Source organism: Pteropus medius, unplaced genomic scaffold (genome assembly GCF_902729225.1).
Source record: "Pteropus medius unplaced genomic scaffold, Ma_sr-lr_union100, whole genome shotgun sequence".
Lineage (NCBI taxonomy): Eukaryota > Metazoa > Chordata > Mammalia > Chiroptera > Pteropodidae > Pteropus > Pteropus medius.
The window spans coordinates 43,873,808-43,888,670 of record NW_024344378.1 but is presented as its reverse complement, the minus strand read 5'-3'; the positions used below and the strand labels follow the sequence as shown (position 1 = coordinate 43,888,670).

The 14,863-nt window shown below is 47.9% G+C and overlaps 1 protein-coding gene across 2 annotated transcripts in view; it reads right to left on the bottom strand.

The window, feature by feature from the left end:
* Window positions 1-14,863, bottom strand: part of TSPAN15 (tetraspanin 15) — a 47,769-nt gene that overhangs the window by 22,214 nt on the left and 10,692 nt on the right. For both annotated transcript variants that reach the window (XM_039871991.1, XM_039871990.1), the window contains exons 2-3: window positions 1,609-1,794; window positions 294-368 (exon numbers count right to left, since the gene is read on the bottom strand). In XM_039871991.1, coding sequence (XP_039727925.1) covers window positions 294-368; window positions 1,609-1,794 — 261 coding nt within the window. The remainder of the gene's footprint in view (window positions 1-293; window positions 369-1,608; window positions 1,795-14,863) is intronic.

Here is a 14,863-nt window from a genome sequence, read left to right as displayed (position 1 = left end):
CCGAGCTCCTTTCTGCCCCAGTAGTTCCCTCTACCTGGACCTCTGCTCCCTCTGAGCCTCACCTGGTAGTCTCCTTTTCCTTACTTCATCATTATTCTCCCCACCTCCACCCAGGCACTGTCCCGTCACCCTGTCTTATTTTCTTGTTCTCTGGTTTCCATGTCCAGTGCCCATCTCCCCAACAGAATGGAATTGTCTACTCTGCTCTCTGTGCACCCTCAGTTTACAGCCCAGGGCACCCACACAGTGGGTGTTTGGCATACACATGGCTGATAAATACACCACAGGCCCACCTGGTTCCGGAAGATCAAGGCCACCACACCACCAATGAGCTCGATTATGAGGCAAATCCCAAGGATGTACATAAACTGAAAAACAAAATTCAGAGATTCACCTAGAGGGTCAGAGGAAGTGCTTTCTGCTCCAAGGTCAAGTACAATAAGGAGAATCATCTCTGTCAGAGCTCTCACTGCTCCTGAATCCCTCGCCCTTCCTCCTATGAGGACAAAGGATGTGGACAGACATTCCGTGGGAAAGCCATCTCTGGAGCCAGTGATCAGGAAGAGTGACTCAGCTGTTCAAGCCAGATTATTATCAAAGTTTGTCCCAGGGCTCCTCAGCGGGGTCTAGGTGGAGAAACACACACACCCCTCCCACCACTCACAAGGGGAGCTGGTCCTTGCTCTTGCTGACCCAGAGGGGACAGATCTGGCTTCATGAGCAGGGTGGGGCAGAATTTCCAGCTCTGTGGGCAGAGCCCCTAAGAAGTGGCTTCCCAGACTCCCATAGTGGATGAGGGAATATCTGAGGCTTAGAGGATCCATACTCCACCGTGCCCCTACCTTTTACTGAGGAACAGGCATTGTCCAAACTAATGTCAGCAACTTCCAGCCTCAGGCAGCACCAAGGCTCTGCTATAGGGGCTTTTAGGGGCTTCCCATGTGAGGGAGACTGTAAGGCCAAACACACATGTGGGTACAGAGCAAATGGATCTGCCTATTCGGTACCCACAGCTTTGGGGATCCCCACAGTAAGGGGGCAGGTGGGGCTAACCTCACCCCCTGACCCCAGGGCAGGCACTTGGCCCAAGCAGGCCCTTCAGAGTCCTGGGACTTTGGCCAGAGTTACCAGGAAAGATTTCTTGGATCAAGAGCACAACAAGGACTCTTTCGGCCTGAGGCTACTGGTGACCATCACAAAGAGAGACTGAGGACAATACTAGGCATCCAGCTGGGAGGTGGCAGGGGCCTGGCACCCGGGTGTGGGTTTGCTGGTTACCTGACCTAAGGACTCACCATCAACAACTTTTTTGGTTTTACTCCTCTCATTTGAGTGTGGCTTCTCCCACTTCCAACACAGGGTTTAAGTAAGTAAGAAGAATGGTATTCAAATCAGCCTTTATACACAGAAGTGGAAGTGGTCCGGGCACTCTCTTGGGCCAACGTAGAAAGACAGGCCGATCCAGGAAACCCTCTAGAAGAGCGGGTTTGAGGCAAGGAAGGACTGAAAAAACTGGGTGGTCCGAGGGCCATGGGGTAATCTCCCAAGCAATCTAGGGGACTCCAAAGACCCCGTCTACCAGCTGAGGGGTACATGGGGCCAACTTACCGCTTGAAGAAGACACAGGTTGTCGCGGAGGGAAGCCAGCACACCAATGAAGGAGACAATGAACATGATGACCCCAAGGAGGATGAGGATGATGGCCGGGGCCAGAAAGGCACTTTCAAGGGTTTTGTATTTCTGCCGCTCGACTTCTGCGTAGATCCCCACAGACAGGACCAGAGACCCGATCAGCTGCAGCAAGAAAGCAGGGAGTAAGAGAGGGGAAGGACTGCCTGTCACTTGATTTTCCTACAAAGGCTTCATCTGGGGGCTATGATGCCTGCCTTTGGGGGGGGCTCACCCCAGATGACTATACATGAGGGAACCTGTTAGAGGCTGAATTGTATTCTCTTAAAATTCATATGTTAAAGTCTTAACCCTCGGTACCTCAGAATGTGACTCTATTTGGAGACAGAGCCTGTAAAGAGGTAATTAAGTTAAAATGAGGTCATACGGATGGGCAGTAATCCAATATGACTGGTGTCCTTATAAGAAGAGATTAGGATACAGACATACGCAAAGGGAAGACCATGTAAAGACACAGGGAGAAGGCAGCCATCTACAAACCAAAGAGAGGCCTCAGAAGAAACCAATTCTGCAATCCCTTAATCTTAGACTTCTAGCCTCCAGAACTGTGACAATAAATTTCTGTTGTTGAAGCCACCCAGTCTGTGGCACTTTGTTAAGGCAGCCCTGGCAAACTAATACAGACCCAATCTGGAAATGCTGCTTTAGAGAAAAGTACGGGTGAGTCAGGGGAAATGCCACTGGTCAGAGGGTCAGAGAACCCGGGCCTCTCCACAGCCTGTCCCCATGGCCTGGAATGCTCTTTCTCTTGACATCCACACTGCTCGCTCCTTCACACCCTTCCTGCCTTTGCTCAGTTGTCACCTGCACAGAGAGCCCTTTCCAGGCCATCTTATTTAAAAGTAGAAAGTCCCTCTCCCTTGGAACTCCTAATCCTATTTCCCCATTTTATTTTTCTTCTTTGCACTTAACCAGAATTTAATGTACTTTTTTCTTTTTATTTTTTAATTGTTTGTCTTCCCCACAAGAAAATAAGCTCCATGCCAGGAGGGATTTTTCCACTGCTTCAGGCATCCCCAGCACCCAGAAGAGTCCTGACATTTAGGAATTTCAAACAGCCTTTACAACCAATGACTGTTGAATGCATGCAAGCCGGGCTTCCCAACAGACCCCCTCGGGTTTGCGTCTGATGCTGTCTACCTAGTCTCCTGCCTGGCTAAGGATTCTGACTTTCCAAGCCACACATTCCGAAGGGCAGGGGCAATTCTTTAGATAAACTAGACTTCTCCACTGAGCATAAGGCAATGTGGGAGAATAACCGAAAGCCATGCTGCTGTCAGCTAAGGCCTGACTAAAGGAAGTGAGGAATAATACAGACAAGATGTTGGCAAAATATGCCATGAGCATAGCTACCCTTGAGTCAACATCCGGAACACTAAAGAGGCTGCTCCTCCACTTACTCATTGGTCTACTCGGCCTTAAACTGGCTATAGCGTGCCCTCCAAGGAGATCCTCTTGACTTCCTTCTAAAGACCGTTAAGATTGTCCTGAGTAAAGGAAAATGCCTGCTTCCTTTAAGCTTTGACAAATGACAAAAATGCCAAAAGTCAAACAGACCAAGCTACTTAGGAAACACCTGATAACAGAGGATTACCAGGAAGCCATCCCCCTCACCCTTAGATCCAGCAATCTGCTGTATTTCAAAGCTAAGTGCCATTCCTTTGGTTTGAAAAGATAATCTGGGATTACTGAGACCCAGTCTACAAGGGATATCTTTCCAACATACTGGGCCAGGAGGTTCTAAAGGCATTGACAAACTCTGCTGTGAGCTACTCATTAACAAGTTGGCCATATCAGGAAAACTGTGAATGAAATGATGTCATCAAAATTACTCACTTGGGTAAATTTTAAAATTTATAAGGCAGAACACACACACACACACACACACACACACACACACACACACACACACACACACACAAACTGTCTACAGGAAAATGGTGATCACAGGAAAGAAAGTCTACCTTTAATAAAAAATAAAAAATAAAAAAAAAGATTAACCAGAGGGCTGTCCTGTCAGTTCAGGCTCCAAAAGGCAGAACATGGTGAAATCATTGTTCAAGGCTGGCCTAACCCCCATGGGTCCTCTGAAAACGAGGGCAAGCAGCTTTGAAAAGTCAAATCCACTCCTTCTGAATTACTGCACTTAGAAGAAATCACTCACGGAACCCTAACCCTGAACCAAACAGAGACCAGAGATCTCTCCACCCCAAAGCTGAGGATTATGGATCAAGAAGAATCCCACAGAGAAGTGAAGTCTTTAGAGCCAGGCAGGGAGTGAATTAAATATGCAAGAATGAGGTATACATAAGGGCTACAAAGTTGAGTCTCATCTTCTATCTTGATGAAAAGTGTAATTCTCATGCTGTCACTGAACTAACAAGAGAACATCTTAATATTTTCAGTATTCATTCATGTACTTTTGAGATTTCTGTTTACTACTGTAAAAAAACAAAAAACAAAAACAAAACAAAACAAAACAAAACAAAACCTATCTGGCAGGATGGACCCAGGTCCTAGCTGGCCCCCTCCCTCATTCCCCACTTGAGGCTATGTTTCTGGGGTAGTACCCTGCTTTGGAAACCATCTCCAAAACACCAGAGCTGTCGCTAGCCCCAATTCCGAGCAGAACTGACCCCAGCCCTCTCCATAAAGGCAGTCAGTGGCTTATTCTGTTTTTACAAGCTCTCCAGAGCCCCAAGGCCCATTCCAGAACAGTCTTGCCGGCAGGAAACAAAACTTCCTTTGGTTTGATCTCCCTCCTGTTGCAAAGCATCACATTTTCCTTGCTAGTGAGCCTTGCAACATTTCTAGGCCACTAAAGCCATAGGAAAAGCTATCATGGCAAATGCAAACCCAAGCCTCCTGACCCCCACCCCACCCCCACACACCCCTCACTGTGTACCCAGCCGTCACAGGCGCATTTCTCCTGGTCCAGCGGAAGTGCTGTCACCCCAGCCCTCAGAGAAGCCTGGCAGCCCCCACCGTTGCTCCCCACACAGCATAGGCTGATCTGGACTCCTCGTTCAAATGTCCAAGGGGCAGTGGACATGGGGAGAGGCCAACATAACCCCTCCCAAGAACTTCAAGATTTCCAAATAATATTTACATAATATTTACATAATATTTTATGTTGCCATCTGAACATAAAATTAACTGTCAATGCCAATGTGCAATCCCATCCACTCTTCTGTGGTAATTATAGCCTTTCACCAGGCGGCCAACCACTCCAGCTACAGCGCAGGAAGCAAATGGCCTATTTGTCAAGCAAGACAGCTTCAGCTAAACAGGGCTGAGGGCAGGGAGTACACGGCCATGCCCATTTGGGGCCGAACTGGGAAAGAACATGCTGCTGCAGCCCACGGGCCAGGCCCAACTCCCCAGACTTTGACAGCCATGTGGTGTCTTCAACAAGCTGCACAGGAGCCCTGTTGACCCCAGCAAGAAAGGGACTTGAAAGTCTCTTCTGAGCCCTGCAGCCTGGGACCCAGCTTCCTCCTCTGCAGGGAGAGGCCCAGCTCTACACGGCTGCTGGGAAGCAGGAGGCCCTGTGAGGCATCCCAGCACCTGTGTCTCCTCCTTCAGGAAGCATCTGCTCACTGATCCCTTCCCCAGACTGGCTCACCCCCAGCTGGGGCAAGTCTGCACTTAGAGGGGAACTGCAAGGCCCATTTTCACTCCAAAAGGCACAAACCCAGCACCTATTGTATTCCAAGCCCTGAGTTCACAAGGAGTCACAGGACTAGATAGGGGGTAAGACCAGGGAAGGGGAAATTGAGAGAGGCTGGAAATGACTTTTACGGTCCTATGGATGGCATTGGGGGAGAGGAGATCTTTCAGGAGGAATTGGAGGTGGAGAAAAAAGTCCCATTTTAACTTTTGTTACCTTCCAGCTAAAATGTTCCTTGCACAAAAGAAGTGTAGAACCCCCAGTTCATAGGAAGCGAGCTGCAATTCCTACCATGGAGATATACAGAGGGCTCTGGGAATTTGAATGAAAGTGAGGGGGAGAAAAGAATTGTCAGAAATTCAGGATGGGCTTCCTGGAGGAGCCAGTGTTTCCTGGAAGGCCCCAAGAACTGTTTCATTCTGGAACTATCTCATGGGGCACTTGAGGCTCCCGGGCTCTGTGCTGGGCTCAAACAAAGTACTTTTGTGAGTTTCTAGTTTGAAGGGATGTGAGAACTAGCTAAACTCCAGGGCCTCGGAGATTTTGAAATCTAGCACAGCACAGCTCTAGAACATTTCACTGGATGCTGTCCCTTACCACTCGCACATTGTTCCTTTTCTTCCATCCTTATTTAAAAAATCATGTGCCCTAATCATCCTGCCACTAGCTAGAGAAGGTTCAATTAATATTCACTGACTTCATTTGGGAGAAAAGAATCTCTTCTCCCACTTTCCCTGAGACAGCTCAGTTCCTGTTGACCCGCCCCTCTTTCCCATAAGGAAAGCAGGACAGACCAGATTCAGAAGGCCCTGGCAATGCCCCCAACCCAAACTGATGTAGGGTCCATTCGGTCTCCCTGGAGAATGCCAGATCCACCTCCAGGACTACCTGGCAGTACTCTAAGCTCTGGGGACCCTGACCCTGATTCTATTGACCTGGTTCCAGTCCAAATTCAGGTAGCCTCTGTTTGAGGAATAGGGGGCCTTGATCCCTAAATCAGAGCCAGTCCTTGAGAAACCAGCAGAGGCTGCCTCCCACTGCCAACAAAGGAGCCGGTCCCTGGTCTTTGTCACTGGTATTTTGCTGTCTTGACCCTGGACTTCTTTTTAAAAAATGGGAGATCAAGTGTAGAGAACTTGGTTAAATGCGGTCCCTGACCCATGACATTCTCTGACACAGCCTGCTTTTGTTTGTCATGTAGTAAGCACCATTTATTAACCAGCTCTCCTCTTCCCACTGATCTGCTATGACCCCACTGTCATACACTGAGGTCCCACATATGTCCAGATCTGTTTCTGGCTTCCTATCTTCCATCAGTCAATTTACCCCTAAACAAACATCTCTATTATAGTGACCATAGCTTTAGAATACATTTTGGCATCTGGTAGGCCAAGTCCCTCTCTCCTGTCTTCTTCAGAAGTGTCCTGGATATTCTTGGATGTTGACTCTTCCATATATTTTTGAATCATCTTATGGAATTCCACCAAACAAACAAACAAACAAAACCCTGCTGAGGTTTGACTGGAACTGCAGGGAATCCATAGATTTCTTTGGGCAGAACCGATGTCTTCATGAGGTCTTCCTGCCCACGAGCATGGTTCACTCCTTTATTTATGTCTTCGTTATTATGACTTCTCTAATAGCAGTGCTCTCTCCATTTCTCTCAAGCTTTTCCATGACTATCCAGGCAGAGCTGGGGAGAGACTTCCGAAAGTATTTCCCAGGCCCGCCTGTGCGGACCCTCCAGGCGTGGAAAACATGGCCTTTGGAAAACAAATCTAAGAGCAAAGTGGGCACACCAGTCTGTTTTGCTAGCCTCCTGACACCAACAGGGACATTTAAGACTCCCACATGTGGTCTGTTCTCTACATTGTGAAGTGTCTTAGACGTCTATCTTGTCACTTCCTCTCTCACCCTAGATGATCTTCCACATTCCTGTGGCAAAATAAAAAATTAAAAGACTACCTCATAGCGCACTCATAGCACATTCCAGGCTGTGAAAGAGCTAAGCTGGGAGGTTTGCAAGTCCCAGCTACTCAACCCAGACAAGGCTTGGTGGACTTTCTAACCAAGACCCCTACAAACGTACAAAGCCCTGACCAAGCACGGACTCTCCTTGGGAAGTTTGGGGACAGGCAGATGGGAAGTGGTGTAAAAATAACTAATAAGGATATTCTGAGACAAGAGGCAGAGCAGCTATTTCCTCCTGGAAAATCAGAGAAGGCCCATTGGAGCTGAGCCTTGAAGGATGCACAGAGTTAGACTTCACACCAACTGGACCCTCCATCAGCACAGAGACTGGTCCAATATAGCTGTTGGAGAAATAAATCTGAGAAGCGATATTGCTTCAGATGACTATAAGCCCAAAGAACAAACTCTGGTGATCCCATTCTACAGCAGAGCGTTCCAAGGTTGAAGGATAAGAGCAGCTCGTGGTTAATCTGAAAACTGTGGAAATAGCCAAGGAAAAAAGGGGAGTCAAGAGCAAATCACCTCTACCCAACACACTCCTGTCCCTGGCTTTCTTTCTTCTCCTTTTCTGAACTTCTCTTTCTCTCCTCCACCTTTCACATGTCCGAACCAAGAACCGAAACCTGCCTCCCAGGGCAGTGTTCCTGTGGTGTCAGGGTGATTATCTTCCCAGATCCCAGCCCTAGGTGGGTCCCAAGCCAGCCCTCAGGCCAGGCTGATTCATTAGCCAGAGGCCAATCAGAATAGAAGCCAGTGCTCCCCAGAATACACCCAAGATGTGTGGCTCTGGCTGTGGGGACTTCCTGCTCAGGCCACCGCGGGCAGCACCCTAGGCCTAGGGTTGGAGCTCTAACAGAAAGGCTAGGAATGGAGAATGCAGACTGCGATGCTGGGATATAGGCCTGGGGACTCTCGGGATGAAGAGCTATGCAGGGTTGAGTGGGGGTGTTTCCCGCTGGTGTACACCCTGTGCCCCTGCATCCTGTACACTCGGGAGTACACCCTGTGCCAAACCACTGCTGGTCACCTCTCTCCCTTCTTCTTCTGGCCCAGTTGGCTAAGGCTCCAATACTCATGGCTGCATGCCACTGGCAGGAATGGGTAAGACGGCCCAGGTTTTCCCTTCTCTCAGACACTTTAAAAGGAGATGCAGGCTCACAAAGGTGACAAGGGAGCTTTGTCCCACACAAAGGCTTCCAGTTCAGGTCCCAGCAGCCTTTCAGAGCCCATGTTTGTTCACCAGGACTGGACCAGGCAGGTCCCAGTGTTCCCCTGGCCTGAGGTATTTCCCAGAGATAATGTGGGAGTTATCTCATGAGACCGGAAGTGAGGACAAGAGGCATTTCAGAGAAAGGGAGAGGAAGATGGGGTCCCCAGGGATCTCACCTCTTCCTGGCCCTCTGGGCTGCTGAGAAGAGAAGTCACAATAAAGGAGGGAGCCGCCCGAAAGGGAACAGGCAGCAGGGGAGCAGGCATGGCGGGGAGGGGGTGGGGATGAAGAGATGAAGGAAATTCCAGCAGCAGGTACAGAAGTTGGTAAAGCCTCACAGCCAGGAGGGCCATTTCCCAGGGGACACCTGGCTGAGTTGAGCATACATAAATTAAGGGCTGTCTCTATACAGTTTTGGCAATGATAGGACTTACTGTCTCATGCTACTTGTTTTTAATGTTAGATGTAGTTTTATACCTAAGAAAAAATTAATTAAATTAATTTTTATTAATTAAAATCCCACATCTGAACTGAGCCCTTTGCCACTAAACTAGGGTTGGAGGACAGAGGAGGCGATCAGATTACAAGGGGCAGTGCCTGGCATGTGCAGGGCCTTAAAGAATATAAGCAGACCCACTCTAAGAGTTCATGACTCCGCAGAGTTCAAAGGACAAAGGGGAAAAGGAGGCAGCATTGCACATTAGGAGCACTGAGTAGGGGCATGGGAGCTCCGGACTTTAATCCCGGCTCTGTCACTAGCTCCCATGCAACCTTGGGCAAGTCCCTTCCCCTCTCTGGGCCTCAGCTTTCCTATCCCAAAATGGAGGGAGATGGCTATGACAATTCCTGGAGTCCCTTCCCCGCACCAGGAGTCTACGGAAAATCATGCCCCTCTTAGAATCCCAGCTGTCAGTAGACTGTGGGCGGCCCAATGTCTCCTCCTCACCTGAGTTCTCCATGGGTCCACGCCTGCTTGCCCACCTGGTCCAGGGATGTCACACTTCTGCAGGAGAGAGGCCTGACAGGGGACAGAGGTGTCCTTCCCCAGTCCAGTCTCAGTCAAGGTACACATCTCCAGCACTGCCTCCCAGGGCAGCCACGGAAAGGAGACCAACCATTGTTTTGGAAATAATAAAGCCAAAAGGAGCCAATAACCATCTCCAAAGCTTAGCTCCCCCAGTAAGCCTTCCTGGATCACCCAGCTCTAAGGATCTCTTTTCATTCGGATCACCTATGAAATCAACAGTGAGTAGCCCTCACTGGTACTGACATTTATAGTATTAACTATGTCCATTGAACAGATAATTCTGCGTATTTATCACCTACTACATGCACAGCATGGTGGCGAGACCCAGCAACACACAAACCATCTTTGAATCCAATGACTTCAGTCTGTGCACAGTATGCAAATGCATTAGTGCTATAAGTTCACAGGAACTTTGATGGCTCAGCTCCCAGACCACGCTCTCCCAACAGGAGCCATATGGAAAGTGGTTAGGGCCCATGCCAATTCACAGTGTCCTAATGAACCACGGTGCCCTTCAAGCAAGATGCCATAAAACCTGACACTCAGTAAAGGAACTTCCCCTTGCCCAGTAAAGACATAATATTGATGCAATGCTCAAATTAGATGCCACAAACCATTTCCTCTTTAGAGGCGCTTTGGTCCAAGCATAATTCAGAGGAAGGGGAACTCCTGTTCCGAATTCCAAGGCAGCACTCACTGATTCAGCATACATTTATTAAGTGCCTATCATGTACCTGGCACTGGGAATAAAAGGATAAAACCTAGTTCCTGCCCTCAAGGAGCTCAGTCTGGTAAGACACATCAGCACGCCAACAAATGCAGAAGAGATAGGGAAACACCGGCATAGAGGTAATTGAGTATACAGAGGGGCCAGAGAGGAGGACATGCTAAATCATGGGCAAGATGGGTGATCAAGGAGGCTCCTTGGAGGAAGTGATGTCTGAACTGAGTCCATTTAATGCAGGTAATGGACAAGCAAGAATTTATGAAGTGGACGAGGGTTTCCGATACCCATGAAGGGGCTTCCGGGACAGCAGGTCAACATAGCTGGAGCCAAGATGGGAGGAGGCCAGGGAAGCTCACAGAAGCCAGACCACCAAGGCCAGGTCTCAGGTTAAACCAAAAATCTCATTCATTCGTCCCTTTACTGAGGTTGTTTAAGTCAGTTATCCTCAAAGTTTTGGATCTCAATACTCGTTTTGACTCTTCAAACATTTTGAGGACCCTAGAACCTTTGTTTTCATGGGTCGTATCTATCAATTATTTACTGTTTATTATCTAAGAAATTAAAACATGTATTTTAAATATTTAGCTCATTTAGAAATAATAGAGTCACATGTTAACGTAAATAGCATACTTTTTATTTAAAAATTCCAAAAAAGAAAAATTGAGAAGAGTGGCATGGGCTTTACATCTTTGCAAATATTAACATCCGGCTGATGAGAAGACAGCTGGATTCTCATAGCTGCTCCTCAATCAATCTGTTGCCACATCACCCTCCTGAGCCCCTAAAATACTGCACTGTACACTGTTGAGAGAATGAGGGTGGGAAAGGCACATAACATCTTAGTATTCTCATGAAAATGGTTTTGACTTCACAGACCCCCTCCTCCCCCAAGATCTCTGAAGCAGCTGTTTTAGGAAGGGGGCAGGGAGTATAGCCATAGCATCAAACCAAACCAAGCACATTCTAGTTGGGAAGAGACAAACAAGAAACACACACAGTATGTCATGGTTACAAGTATTATTGAGAAAAAAAACAAAACAAAAACAAAACAGGAAAGGAAGCCAGGGAAGCCAGGGGTGGAACTGTCATTTTTAATCACAAAGACTTAAGTAGGGGCGGGCTCTCTACCATCCATGTGTATATATGGACAAATGTCCAAGCTACCAAGACCTTGGAACATACACATGAGTTCAAGGAATAGCTGTTATAGCATGATAGAGCAGGTGGGTGTAGATGAGGTGGGGCAAGGCCAGGCAGATGGGGAGGGCTTTGAAGCCATTGTGAGGACTCTGACTTTTGCTCTGAGTGCGGGGGAGACACTAGAAGTTTGCAGAGCAGTGATCTGATCTGACTTCGATTTTTAAATGAGTTACTGACTGCTGCGCTGAGAACAGGCTCGGGGTTGGAAGCCAGAGGGGAGAGCAGTCAGGAATCCACAGCAGTAACCCAGATTCGAGGTGACAGTAGCCTGGATCAGGGCAGGCACGTAATGGTGGCGAGAAGTAGGCAGCCTCAATAAATTTTGAAATTAGAACAGAGAAATCACTGAAATAATATAAGCAGAGGAGCTACGCATTCAGATTTGCTTTCAAACATTCTTTCACCAGAGTATTCACACAGCCCCAATGTCACCCCACAGCTCACACATTTGTTGTCACATCTATAATGTTGCACATTTACAATGGAGAGGGCTGGCGGTCAAGCTTGGCATGGCCAGCAGCGGGGTGGCAGGATATCACGCTCCTCTTAACTGGTGGCATCCTGTACTTCCTGGCACAGCCCCTGTGCAGCACTCATGCAGAAAATGTGTGGCCCGAACCTAATTATGAGGAAACGAGGAAACAAATCCAGAACTCTGATGTTCTGCAGATCGACTGGCCTGGAGGCTTCAAGGAAATCAAAAGCAGCGAGGACAGTCTATACCAGGAAAGATTAAGGAGATATGTCATGGCCAAAACAATGTGTGAACCTAGACTGCATCCTGGATTGGGTAAAACATCCCGCAAAAAAACATCTGGAAAACACCTGGGGAAATCTGGATATGGACTGCATAAATGGTGCTTTATTTAATGGAGATTCTTTTTCAGAACAATGGCAGCATGTGGGAGAATGCCCCTTTTGGAAAGCCGAATGCTGGGGTATCTAAGAATAAGATCACAATGGCCACAGCTTCCTTTCAGCTGGGTTGGCAATGAAAACAAGAAGTGTATTTATTGAGAGAGAGAAATAGAGATTAAGACAAGATGTTAACAATTGGTAACACAAAGGTATGCAGGTGTTCTTTGACCTTTTCTTTCCACTTTTCTGTGAGTTTAAAACTTACCAAAAAAAGTTCATTTCCACTATCTCAGCTTGATTAGGAACTACTGATTTAGTATGTCCCATCTTGCATGAAAGAAGGGGACTCCTCTGGCCCCAACCCAGCCATACCTCAAGCATCGGAACCAAGCAACAAAGAGGCTCCACCACACACACACCGGGCACACTGACTTCCCAAAAGCCTCCTACACACTGGTCGCTGGCAAACACGGCGTCCGTGACCCAGCAACACCAGGGCATGATGGGTCTCCTCCCAGCAGACTGTGGGCAGCTGGCCCTGAACCCCCAGCTCTTTAGAGCACTCTTTCCCCGCAGCACTTGGCACAGGGCTCAGCACGTGCAGCTGGTGATTAAGGATGGGCACTCAGCTCTGGCATCGAGCCACCAAGCATCTCTTCTTTCAACAGGAAGCGGGCTTACACAGGGGCCCCCACAGGTCCACACTGTGTTCTAGGCCCGGCAAGCCTTTCTCTACCCACTTTCTGAATTTCTCTAAGCAAGGAGAGGGCAAGGTTCCAGTAGGTCTTGGTGGATCACGCAAATGCAGGCAAGTAACACATGACCATCCTCCCCAGGACTCCATAACATTCAGGGCTTCAGGGGTCACCCCTCATGTTTTTGTTAAAATGAGATCCAATGCAATGCATGAGCTATCATGCTGGATTCTGATTATTTTTTTAAATGCACTATGAGAAACATCTTAGGAACAATCGCAGAAGTTTTCATATAAACTTGGTATTTTCTTAGGCATGATAATAGTATGGTTATATCCAAGCATGTTTTTTTTTTAGGAGATGCATCCTGGGATATTTGGGGTGAAGGGTTATGATGTCTGCAACTTACGCTGACATGGCCAACTATTAAAATTATTGATTCTGGTTGCTGGGCATATGAGTGTTCACTGTAACATTCTTTTGCCTTTTCTATGTTTTAAACTTTTTTACAATAAAAATGTTGAGAAAGCAAGCAAGATCCAAGTTCCATTTCTTCCAAGAGAAGCTCTGATTACAGTTCAGAGTCTCCCTTTGTCCTGGGAAGACTACGTGGCCACGGCGGGGCCCACTGACCAGAGGCCTGGAACAGGCGGCCTCCTCTGGCCTGGAACTAATGCCCCAACCAGATGTTTCACTAACTGCTGACTGGAGCTAAATATAGACTGTGCCAGGAACCTACCTATTATACATCCAAGAGAGCCCGCTAGGAAACAGGATCTGAGGGCTTTAGGACACGCTTCTGCTCCCTGTGCTTGGGGAAGAGGCTTGGAGGAAGGGAGAGAGAGAGTCATCTGTCACCCTCAAACCCCTCCTCCTCTGCTTTAAGATGATCAGGATAAGAGAAGATGCACACAACGAACCAACATCGCAATAAAACCCAGGTGCTGAAACCGCCAGTTGTGAGAGGACGTGCTCTCCCTGCGGCTAGGCGGGTGTGACTGATAAAGGGCATGTGCCAGGTGAGGCACTTTACCACTTAGGAGCTGTGCGACCTTGGACAGACCACTTCCCTCTCTGGGCATCGGGGGACCCTGCTGTGAAACAGAAATGGTAACAACTGCCCAATGGTCATTCAGAGGACCCCAAGAGATGGAGAAACTCCTTTGTAACCTGAAAGGTGCTATTAATACATAAGAATCCCCGTTCTTTCTTTAAAATCAGCAGATATAAAGACCTGTTAAGTGCCTACACCTGACCAGGAAGTGCCACTCTTTAACTGACAGACATTCCTTACTAAAATAAATATGGTCCTGACCTAACCTAATCAATATCTATGAAATCACAGATTTGAGGTACTAATGATTTTCTTTAATATGCATTACACTTAATGCATACGTAGTAAATTTTAAAATGTTCCCCCAGAACCACCTAAAATCATCTTGTGGACCCACAGACTAAGCAGATAGGTGCTGTTCAGGCCCAACCCCCTTATTTTGCAGATGGGAATCTGAGGCGGAGAGACAGGCTGTCACTCCCACAAGGTCACACAGCGTCTCAGCCATCAGTCAGCAGCTGTGACCCAGGTCTCCAGACTCCCAGGCCAGTGCTCCCTCTACGATGAGCTGCCTTCCCTCATCAGAAACAAGAGTTCTCACGCTCTGGCATATCCTCTCCTTAAAAAAATAAATAAACAAAATGAAACGTGTTTCTGAAGGACAGTGATGCCGGTTCCATTTCTGCCTTCCTGAAGCTCCAGAGATACCGATGAGGACCTGGCCTCAGTTCCTTATGCCACTTCAGGTCTGCTCCCTCCCTT